Source organism: Mustela putorius, unplaced genomic scaffold (assembly GCF_011764305.1).
Source record: "Mustela putorius furo isolate JIRA1106 unplaced genomic scaffold, ASM1176430v1.1 tig00000228_pilon_pilon_pilon, whole genome shotgun sequence".
Lineage (NCBI taxonomy): Eukaryota > Metazoa > Chordata > Mammalia > Carnivora > Mustelidae > Mustela > Mustela putorius.
Genome location: NW_025421322.1, coordinates 20,275,329 through 20,287,402, shown reverse-complemented (window position 1 = coordinate 20,287,402; position 12,074 = coordinate 20,275,329). Strand labels below are relative to the sequence as shown.

General features: G+C 43.2%; 1 protein-coding gene across 1 annotated transcript in view; it reads left to right on the top strand.

Annotated features, from left to right (window-relative positions):
• Positions 1 to 9,638, top strand: part of EXT1 (exostosin glycosyltransferase 1) — a 281,698-nt gene extending 272,060 nt beyond the window's left edge. Inside the window, exons 9-11 of the mRNA XM_004743477.2 lie at positions 3,527 to 3,687; positions 5,861 to 6,032; positions 9,079 to 9,638. Coding sequence (XP_004743534.1) covers positions 3,527 to 3,687; positions 5,861 to 6,032; positions 9,079 to 9,264 — 519 coding nt within the window. The 3' untranslated portion in view covers positions 9,265 to 9,638. The remainder of the gene's footprint in view (positions 1 to 3,526; positions 3,688 to 5,860; positions 6,033 to 9,078) is intronic.
• Positions 9,639 to 12,074: the final 2,436 nt, after the last annotated feature.

Sequence of the window (12,074 nt, the reverse complement as noted above, 5' to 3'; positions counted from 1 at the left end):
TCCCACAGTCAGATCTCTGTGATGTTTCCATGGGGCGGGTGAATTTCTTCACCAACACGAGCCATGCCAGCCACTGGGTACGCGCTGGGAGGAACGTGTGACCTCTGTGAAGTAATTAGAAGGCAGTGTGGATGGAAAGCGATATGTAGATTTAAGAGGCTGGTGGTCTGCTTCGATTTTGCCTGCTGATCCTGGAGTGATCGTTCACGTAAGATGGCCAAGGACAGAGGACTTGTCCTTTTTTTAAGTGAATAGATGGAGGTTCATTTTATTTCCTCTCTAAGGAGTCTCCGCTTGTTTAAATGCCTCTCTGTAGCGTTAAGGGTACATTTTTAAACAGCATTCTGTAAAGGGTATTAGATATAGTTGGTCACAGTTATTTACATTTATCTGGATTGCTGCAAACTCTCAAAAGAAAACAGATGTTGGTTTTTAAGAGAAAAGGCTGTGAGCTGACCTTTGCCTCCTTTGATGTGTTAATGATCTTTGGGAAAGCAGAACTATCACAAGAATCGGAGTTTTATCTGAATTTACTTTTGAGTTCTTTTGAAATGACTTGAAACAGCTTTGAGATAGTAAGAAATTCATGTGATGAAAAAAACCCCATCGGGTTCTCTAGGAGTTGCCAGGGCATATGTTTCCTTTTCAAAGAACCATGGAAAACCCCAAAGAGCGCTGACAACCAGGCTGATTGTTTGACGATGGGCTGCGTAAGATGCCATCCCATCGAGTCCCAATGATGGCGTGTGGGTTATCACAACCCAATTTCCATCTTCCGGCAAACACTGTCCACTCCCCTGCTGCTGGCTTTGAGATGCCCTGTGCCCCAACAGATTTTCTTCTTCTTCTTTTTTAAAGATTATTTATTTATTTATTTGACAGAGAGAGAGATCACAAGTAGGCAGAGAGCAGGCAGAGAGAGAGAGAGAAGCAGGCTCCCTGCTGAGCAGAGAGCCCGATGTGGGACTGGATCCCAGGACCCTGAGATCATGACGTGAGCTGAAGGCAGAGGCTTTAACCCACTGAGCCACCTGGGTGCCCCCCAACAGATTTCCTTAACGTATTTTCCAACACCCTACCTTTTTTCTGAATGTTTCCATTTGGGAGGAGGGCAAGCTATAGTCTTAAGGCTCTCTTATCTTGAGTTAGAGGGCCAAACTAAATTTTCATAAAAATTTGAATATGTGACTGTTCACAAAAACAGTGACTTCTAGACCCAAAGGATTCAGAGATAAAAGGACCTTCTCACAGATCCCTCAGGCCAGGGTTCCTGAAGGATGGTGTGTGCCCCGTAGTTTTGCATGGGTCATCACAAGCATATTTCAGCGATTATATTTACTGTTTGTTAGAAAACAATATAGCCAGCAACCAAACCTGTGGTTTCACTGACAGGTTTACCTAGGATGAGGCTAATGGGGGTGGGGGGGCAAACATGAGGAGTTGAAAGAACAATAGGAAAGAACTGATTGTATGGTGTGGGAATGTGGCAAAAACGGAATGATGTTGTGCAAATGGTGAAAGCTTGGGGACCAGTGATCTTGGCTGATTTGCTTCGTTCTTTTAATTGAGGTGACATTCACAACATGAAATTAACCATCTTAAAGCGAATAATTGAGTGACATTTACTGCATTCACGATGATGGGCAGTCATTAGTTCTGTCTTATTCAAAAACATTTTCATCACCCTAAAAGGAGACCCATATCCACTCAGGAGTCCCTCCCTAGCTTTTAGAACCGCGCATCCGTTTTTTTGTTGTTGTTGTTTTTTGTCTCCACGGATTCCCTTCTTCTGGGCATTTTCTACAACATGTGGCCTTTTGTGGGTGGTTTCCTTCAGCATGCTGTTTGCACTGCTCATCCCGTATTCTCAGTATTTCATTGCTTCTTGGAGCTGAATGATACTTCATCATATGGACATACCATGGTTGGTTTATGTATTTGTCAGTTAATAGAACCTGGGTGGTTTTCACTGTTGGCTGTCGCCAATGGTTATTGTTTTTCAACCTCTGGGAGGTAGGAACCGGAATTGGCACCATCACTATGTTCTCATCCACCATCACAGCGCCACAACTGGGAATATTTATGGAATAAATGAAATTTCCATCTGCATTGCTTATGGAGAAGAGATAAGGAAGTTCGCAGGCTGAATGTGTAACCTGTATAAGAGTTCAGTTGTTCTCAGTACTGTAGCAACAGTTAATATGGAGACTGCGGTCACAGTATGTGCCAACTTTGAAGCCAGGTGGCTTGGTTTAAATCTTGACTCTGCCACTTAACTAGCTCAGGAAAGTCACTTAAACCTCCATATGCCTTAGCTTCCCTCTCTGTACATTGAGACTATAAAATTACCTACTTCACAGGCTTATATTGTGAGGAGTACATGAGTTAAGATGTTTAAGTACTGTAACCAGAGTATTACATACATGAATATGAGCATTCTATGATTGCATTGTTACTGTTTTACTCTTCACTCTTTTGTTTCTGTTTTACTTACTGTGTACTTCTTTGTCATTCATCAATCACAGCAAGTCCAAAATTTGCTCGCATATTTGAAAACAGATTATTTGCTAATTTATAAATGTCATTTTTGAGCAGCTTGAGAAGTACCTACTTTGGGTTCTTATAAGCACTGGACAGTCTCTTACCTGCATTGCCTTTAAAATAATCTCACGTTGGGGCACCTGGGTGGCTCAGTCGGTTAGGCATCTGCCTTCGTCTCAGGTGATGATCCCAGGTCCTGAGATCAAGCCCTGCATTGGGCTCCCTGCTCAGTGGGAAGCCTGTTTCTCCCTCTCCCTCCATCGCTCCCTGTGCTTGTGCTCTCTCGCTCGCACACTCACTCTCTCAAATAAATACATAAAATCTTTTTTAAAAAATAAAATAATCGTGTGGCTTTGCTTGGTCTCTTCCCCACTTACTCTTCGTGATTTTTCATCGTGGATGCTTTTTGTAGATCTCCTTTTTACTGAGCATCTTCCAACGCTACGATAGCTGCTCTGAATTCCTGTTCGAACTTGTGTGGTTTTTAAACGTCTTTTCTCTTGCTCTTAAAAGGATGCTTTTATTTTAGTCACTTCAGCTTTGCTGTATGCTAGTCATGCCGCCTGCTGTCTGTTCACGCTCTGGATGTACATAGGAAATCTCCCGTTTATAAAACAGATGCGTTTGTGCCTCGCGTGAATCAGCGGTCACGTGCACCCCGGAGGGGAAGGAGGGGAAGCCAGCAACTGCTTTTTCGACTTGTGTTTTTGCTTGAACAAACTAGATTCTAAAGGACATATCAGCAGTTTCTTTTCTTCTTTCGTTTCTACACTAATCTGAAGTTTCTTCAACAGAAAACATTAAAATGTACATAATTACGGGGCAAAATGTCAAGCAGTCAGTTTAATTTGCTGATGAATACACGGAATTAATGTTTCGCAACAGTCCTGGGATTTCGCATCACGAATTAGCAGGGGGAAGGTAATGTTTTGTTGACATTTGTTAACACTGTTGATTGCTTGTTTGGCTTGTGTTCTGCCTGCAGGTGGATTTTGCCTTCACTGTGTGGCAGACCTTCCCCGAGCGGATCGTGGGGTACCCCGCGCGCAGCCATTTCTGGGATAACTCTAAGGAGCGGTGGGGGTACACGTCCAAGTGGACGAACGACTACTCCATGGTGTTGACGGGAGCTGCTATTTACCACAAGTGAGGAGTTCCTATGTCCCGCGCGTTGACTTTTACCTAGCTCCTTCTCTCGTAGCTTCTGGCTGTTGCATAAAGAGGACCTTGGGCCAAGGCTCCTTTACAGCATTAACAGAAATTAGTTTGCATCGCTGTTCACGTTCTGTCAGGGTGGCCAGCATGTGTCTTTGAAACCGATAAAACCCCCTGGCTCACGCATTTCCAGAAATAATGGTAGAGAAACATCTTCAGGTTGTCTGGAGTTGGACACACTCACGTGTATCGAGTAACTGAACATTGAGAATAACAGCAACAAAAGGACATACTTCATTGTGCAGCCCCGGGCGTTATTCTAAGTGCTTGGGATTTACCATAGAGTTTAAAAAATTTTTTTTTTTTTTTTTTTTTTTTTTTTGCCTAAGTAGGTTGTCCATTCCAACAAGGGAAGGACACGATATTCATAATAATTCTGTAATAGGTTAAGGGGGTGAGTTATAGAGCAGAAAGGCAAAGTCGAGCAGGTCAAGGATCACGAATGGTGAAGGTAAAGGGGAGGTGTGAGGGTGCCAGTAACCCCCACTGAACAGGTGAGATCAGAACAGAGACTTGAAAGAAGGAGAGGAAATCATCCAGGAGGATTTTTGTAGGAAGAGTGCTCTAGCATAGTGAACAGCGGAGCCATACTGTTGGATAAATGCCCTGAACCAGAGGGCTGGAGGAACAGCAGGAAGCACCAATGTGCTGAGCGTGGAATGAGCGGAAAGCGGGAGAGCGGGGTCATGGGGCCCCACATGGCAAGACCTCGCTGCCCATGGTGACGACTTCACTCCCCTTGGAGTGCCGTGGGAGCCAGTATAGGGCTCTGAGCAGAGTGGAGACATCTTTTTTATATTTTAGGGATCCACGCTGGGTGCTGTGTTGAGAGCAGACTATATGGGGGGGGCAGTGTAGAAGCAGGGAGACCTATTAGGAGGTGATTGAGATCTAGGCAAAAGATGATGGCACCTGGGAGCCAGAAGTGGTAAGTAGTGATCGGATTGTGGCATGTTTTGAAGATGCTCTAACAGATTGGATATAGAGTTTGATGGTTCAGGGTTTTTTTGGTTTTGTTTTGTTTTGTTTTGTTTTGTTTTGTTTTGTTTTTGACCTAAGGAACTGGAAGGATAGAGAGGCCATCCAGAGATGGGGAAAGCCTGTATGGGTGGATTTAGGTATTCGGGAAAATACAGGAATTCAGTCTTGGGCATGTTGAGACATCCGAAAGGGTATGTTGGAAAAACAGCAGGGTTGGAGATACACACTTGGGAGTTGTTGGAATATATTTGGTGTTTAAAGCCAGGGAACTTGGGTAAGACTGCCAAATTAGTGAGTGTAGATGGTTAGCAGTACTGACTCAGTCATGTTCATCCATTCTTCTGCCTAGTCTTTTTTAGTAAAGAATAGAGAATCTTGCTATCTCAGGGACAGAGTTGGAATGTATAAGGAATAAGCATTTAGGTGGGTTGAATCTTGATCTTAAGACGCTACCTTTTAAAAGTGAATTGTTCCCCCTTTCTTCTCTGCCACTAACACTCTGTAAATGTGATTCCTTCAAGTTATTTTTCCTATAAGTAAATGCTATTATGTTCCCTCTTAAAAAAGAGAGAGAGAGAGAGAGAGAGTAGAGTAAGAACTAATTCAACTTAATTTTGGGTCCTCCATAATGATTGACCATCAGATTAACTAGGGTTTTGCTCTAACAGTATAAAAGTAATATGGTTTATAGCCCACAGAAGTGGAATAGTATAGTATAGGGTAGTATTGAATATGGTTCTGATTAAGCCAGTAGTTAGGATATACTGATTACATGTAAGTAACTTCTCGGTTTCTGACCAACCATGCTGATACTGAAGTCGGGCTGGCCAACCAGTATCTCCATTTGTGTGGCCCTCTTGTGCCTTCTTTACTTATCTGCAAAGCAAGGATAATTATAGTACCTGTATCATAGGTTCCTTGTGGGGATTATAGGGGACATTCCTTGCAAAGCAGTTTCGAACATCACCTGGCATATAGTACGGACCAGATAAGTGATGGCTGTTGCCATCATCATCCATGATGTGTTTAGGGAATCAAACAATAAGTATAGGTTTCCTGCCAAAGAAGACCACCTGTGATTATACAATAACGGACACCTCTGAAACCTGTCTGACTTTTACAGATATTATCACTACCTGTACACCCATTACCTGCCAGCCAGCCTAAAGAACATGGTGGACCAACTGGCCAACTGTGAGGACATTCTCATGAATTTCCTGGTGTCTGCTGTGACAAAATTGCCTCCAATCAAAGTCACCCAAAAGAAGCAGTATAAGGAGACAATGATGGGGCAGGTAAGACTAGAACTCCTCTTCCCTGCTTTGCTCGAGGGTGGTTCAGCCTGGGGTAAGGAGGGTTCACTGCTCCTCTAGGAAGGAAAATGAGGGAATTTTAAGAAATACCTAAAAGCCCCAAGGGAGATATGTTTGGCACGTGAATGATTGGGAAGATGTAAGTCAAGGGTATCTTGCTGTCGAGAATGTAAAAGCTCTCATGTGGCATGAGAAATATCAACCTTCTCCAGAATGTAAGACCTACAAAGAATTTACGTGAATTTATTGTAGGGGCTTGATTTGGTGAAGAGCTCATAGTATTGTCCTCAAGACAGTCTTCTGGTGGTTGCCTCTTGAGTTGGGTGAGCATGTTGGTGACGGACCAGGAATCACAGTCCTTGATTTTCCCCTAGAACTAGCACAGAGGAGTATACACAAGTCGGCTACCCCCTGATGAGTGGGCTCATCTGCAAAATGGACATGGTAAAAATTGACCTGACAGGTTTGCGATACCAAAGTATCAAAACTTGTACAAGTATCAAAACTTGTACGAAAGTAAAATATTGTTGTCACGTAGGTTTCGTACTAAAGACACTTGGCAAGGAAATCTAATCCAACTTTCTCATTTTATGAGTAAGAAAACTCATAAAAGAGGTTTCTCTTTTAAAAGTAAGAATTGAAACATATATACTGTAAGTCATTTAGTATTAGAGACAGAAGTGGGAGTTGAATTCCAGGCTCTGTTCCTTCCACTGCTCCTTATTTTATACCCCCACTCCTGTATCAGGCTGATCTGGGTATGCCGAGGCTCCGCCACCTTCATTCGTCTTGGACAAAGCCTGCTTCTATATAAGAAGACATAAAAAACCTGTAGACCGTTTAGATCCACCCAAGTTAAATCATGGAGAATGCAGCAGCATTCGAGTCAGCCCGGAAGGACGTACTTGAGGGTTTAATCAGTTTAGTTCTTTGGGGTTTTCCATGTGCCTTGTTCTAGTCATTATTGAAAATCATGATCAGATCTAGCTTTGGCAAAGGGAAACTTAACCAGACCTCATGTTAACACAATTGACGGATTTTCATTCACTAAATTTAGGAAGAGCAGAAATCTTGCAGGATCTTAAGTTTAGAGAATTTCCTTATTCAGTGTTTACAAACGGGTATGGATTATGGGGCCCTGGCCCAGATGCTGGTTATAACAGAGCTGCTGTCCTTACTGAGCAATGAGTCTAGTGGAAAATTTTATTTCCCTCTAACTACTAATAGAACAGGCAAGAAGATTTACAAGAATTTTTCACCTTTAAGGCTAACAGACTATTCCAACTCAAGCAAGATGTATTGAGTGGCTACTGTGTGCCCAGACATTTTTCTCTGTGTCATTTAAGGATGCAGCATTCCTTTAATATTGTTTGCTCAGAGAGTTCTGTGAACTTCCCTGAGGTTATACACTCATTTCTTTTAATACAGTTATCAGAGTGAAACTCTGATAACACATGGTTCCTCAGGAATTTATTCTATATTGTTTTCATAGATTTGCCCAATTCTACCAAACCAGTATTTCACATATTTGGGGACAAACCTAAATTTAGCCTTAGATGTAACTCGATGAGTCTAGTTAGATGTGTACTGTATGTACCCCGCTTTTCTGTTATGCATGGATGATGTATGACTGGCTAAAGGAGATCCTGTGTAATAAGACTATGTTTTTATTACGTGGGAAATATATCTTCTCTCATGCGTTGGTTGACCCAAAATAAACGTTAAAATCTACAGGCAAAAAATGATCCTCGGATGATTCAAAATTCTTTTTCTTTTTTCCCCCCATCTGTAAAAGAGAATAAGGATAAGCGTAAACTCTTGACACTGGTCCATTTGCATATGTGTGCACTTGCCTGTGGATGGGGAGCCTGGCCCCATACCAACTTAGGAACAAAATGAGGTCCCTTTGGGACTGTGTGCTCTGATACGCACTCATCTGGTTAGCTTAATTAAGAACTTCCTCTGGCTTACCAAGTAGCATTCTCTTAGTATGAACGGTAAAGGATGGAACCTATGCTCTGCCCCCTTTCTAGCCTTAAATAAGAGTAAAGTAAGTTCCTGGCACCTGCTTCCTCGTCTGTGCGATGGGGATAGTGTTAGCCCACTGGGGCGGTCACTTGACCAGGTGGCTGTGATGAGGCTCAAACGAGCTTCACGGAAGCACTTGACAAGCAGTGTTTTGTTTGTTATTCTGCTGCTCAGAGGTAACTTGACATTCGTATTTGCCTTCAGTGGTTCCCTTCAAGCATGTTGACACTTAACGGTTTTTAAGTGACTCTGAGTGATTCGCACAGTGAAATGTACCTTCCTATGAAAGCATTTTCCAACAGTGCATGAGAATAAAAACACCTTGAACACACACACATGCATATAAACATCATTGTACAGTTGCCTATTGATAAAGGAGTCTGGGGGGGGGTGATATCCCCCCAAATCGGGTAGCTTCCTTTTTCTTTATTTCATAAAAATGTGGTTTGAACGACATGATGCTTATTTAAAGTTCAGCACTCAAGTTATTTAAGGCTTTCTTTTAATGCAGTGTCCTCTACACGATCTCAAAATATTTAACCAGCCTTAAGGCAAACACAGAGAGCTAAAGAGATGGTAGCCATCATTTCTGCTTACCCAGAATCAACCAAGTAAACCGGAAGGTTTTAGAAAACTGTCTTCGAACCATAAACACATTGTGAGTCATAGTATTTGTTCACAGGTACAAAGAGAAGTTTTTATGTGTACTGACCCTAGGAGTCGAGGCTCTCAACTCGTAAATCATTCCCAGACTGGAGAATCAGTCAGTGTGGAGCTTTGTTTGTATGTTTTTAACGTCAAGGAATGTAGCGTATCTTTGGAAAACCTGGCAAGGCTGAAACTCCCGATTGGTGCTCGCGTCTTCCCCTGTGCCTGGGAAGGCCGGTCCAGACCCCGAGCTCTGCCGCTTGCCCTTGAACCTGACTTTGATTATCTGCAGCGTTCGCATCGTACCTTGCACATCTCTCATTGTCTTCCTGGTTTGTCTCCCTTTTCCCAGACTTCTCGGGCTTCCCGCTGGGCTGACCCTGACCACTTTGCCCAGCGACAGAGCTGCATGAATACGTTTGCCAGCTGGTTTGGCTACATGCCGCTGATCCATTCGCAGATGAGGCTCGACCCTGTCCTCTTTAAAGACCAGGTCTCTATTCTGAGGAAGAAATACCGAGACATTGAGCGACTTTGAGGAATCCAGCCAAGTGGGGGAGGGGAAGCGAGAAGGGACGGGGTCAAGCTGCTCTCTCTTCCCAGTGCAGATCTGCTCAGCAGCGGAGCCAGATTGTGCCAAGTATCCAAATAATCTAAGATGAACAGAATGACAAAAAAAGAAGAAGAAAAAAAAGAAAAAAAAAATAGGCCAATGAAAATTCGACTCCTGGCTCCGGGGACTGCACAGGACTGCTCCAAACTCACCTCACTGGCTTCTATGTCCCAAGACTAGGTTGTGTACAGTTTAATTATGGAACATTAAATAATTATTTTTGAAATGATTGCTATGCAGGTTTAAACTTTTTTAATGATCAAAACTATTAAAAACCAGAGTTCTTTCTTTAATCAAAATTGTGTTGGTTGTGAATATTTCAAAGCTGCTCCTCTTCTTCCCACAAATACCCTTGCCATTGGTCATGCCGGGTCTCCTGCGGCTACAGATGCTCAGCCTTCATGGAAGACCCAGGAAGTCACTCCACCCAGTGTCAAGAAATGACCAGGCATAAGTTAAGATAAGGGCACTTTGTTCCACTTTGCCACTTTGAATTTGCAGACCCATTTGAATTTCTGTCTCTAATATGTTGCTGCATGAGAGAAGGTGTTATGACCTCCAGGTAGACAGGGGTAGCAGAAAACTTTACGTCTCAGAGAGACAGGTGGGATCATCTTTTGCCTTGTGGGGCAGTGGGGAAGAGTTAGGACTAAGAAGACACTAGGGTGATTAAGAATGTTCCGTTTACACAAGGAAACATTCAGAAAACCCACCAGCATTTTAGTGAGGTGGAGGTATCTACCCACAGCAGAAACCCAAGGCTCTTCAGGGATGTGGGCTCCATTATGCCTTGAACCATTGGCACAGGGCTGCTCAGCGCTGGCGGAAGGCTTTGGTTTAGAGACAGAGGGACCGTGAAGCTGTTGGTGGCAGACCAGGAGTCATGAGACAAGCTCTTCATCTTTGTGCAAACCTCGAGTTTCAGAGGCTTCTCTGTTGAGAAAGCAGTACTCACGTAGAAATTCTCCCTGTTGAGTGCAAGCATTGCTGAGAAGTCCCCAAGGGTGGACCTCGCCACTGGAATCCTGAGACCACTTTGGTTCAAGGCTTGTTTCCAGCAAGATCTTGGCAAACAAAAGAATCAGAAACAAACGTGACTACCGTTTTCTGTCGCTTTAATTTTTAAATCTTTGGAGAAGCCCTGTTGTGCTTCTTGTTAAAAAGAAAATTTCTATCCCTAAAAAGGCTGCTTTGAGTTTCTGATGATTGTAAAACTGCAAGTATAAACAGGAAAAAAAAAATACACACACACACACACACACACAAAAATATCCCTTAACTCCCTTGTAAAAGATAAAGATTTCTGATACTAAATGCCTTTTTCTACTTGGAAGAGACGAGAGAGAGCAGAGAGGTACATTAGTGGGTTCTACTATCTCTTATTCTGAATAAACAAGAAGCACTTTAGGATTTTTTTTTCCCCCTAAACTCTCATAGAGCTTATAAATGTATTTCTAGTGTTGGCTGGGAAGAAAATTCCATCACAGAATTGTGTTCAAATCACTCCAAGTGCCTGGCTCAGGTCAATGGGCGCCATAAATCCAGGAAACTTGAACTCATCTTGCTTTATAGACGTCTGGAAGGGAAAGGAGGAATAGCCCCATGGACAGGAGAGAAACTGGGTGTTTCAGAGGTCCGGAGAGGTGACACGGTGCTGCCTGTGTACAGAGCGAGGGCCAGCCTGCACATCCTGATACCGCTAGGAGTGGTGTATGGGCAAGGGGGCTCAAAGGGGGGCTGTTCTCTGCAGCCTCGTGACTCAGAACAGTTCTCAAAGGCTCTCTGTCCTCCAATGTGACGCAGCCTTAGCCCACTCTTGAACACAGGATATTCTCTCCTAAGTGGCTGTGATTCCCTCTTAGGTATCTGTTGAAAAAGAATTCTTAGGTCTATGGTCCTTGCACTGGTTTCTTCCTCTGAAAGGCCCAGTCTGATGGGTTCGATGTCCTCTAAGCTGCAGCTCCCAGTGACTTCAAGGCTTAGCAATGAATCCTCATTCATCTGGTCTTTGCAAGTTTGTATTTAATTTTTTAGGACTGCCAAAATATTCTCATATCTTCCTCCTTTGCAAAAATGTGAATGCAACGTTTTGTTCAACCCCCAAGCCAACTTTGAAACACCTGTTGTCACTTGGCTGGCAGAGCTGTGTCCCTAATTGTACCAGTCAGTCACATGAATAGATTCGGGGGAACCGCTTTGCCAGATTTACCTGTCACAAAGCTCACAGGGCATATTCTCCATAAACAGTGTGTGTTACGTGAAAGAAAGAAAAAAAAGGTAATTATAAATGAGAACAGGATCTGACAACTCAGCCACTTTAAATCTCCATGGTTTCATTTCATGTCATTGTCTGAGCAAATCTCTCCGGGATGATAGCTGGTGTGTTCTTTTCCCATTTGGAACATACAGCTGGGAATTGAACAATGCTTAGCACATCCGTGAGGCCCAATAGTGAGATGTAATTTTAATTCACTTGGGCAAGAGTTCTGTTTCACTGCAGCAAGTTGACAAATCAGAACCATCTCTGTGGGGTGTCATGAGTTATCGCTCAGTCAAGTTTAATGATAACCAGGTGTCCCTAAGTGGGCCAACATGAATTGGGAAGAAGCCACGGCCAGAGAGTGTGGTGCCAACCCTGTGACGAATTATATGCAGAAACTCCACAGAGGACTAGTCTGTATAACGATTTCTATGCAACCATCTTTTTCTAGCTCTACGTTAGTACATAGGATCTT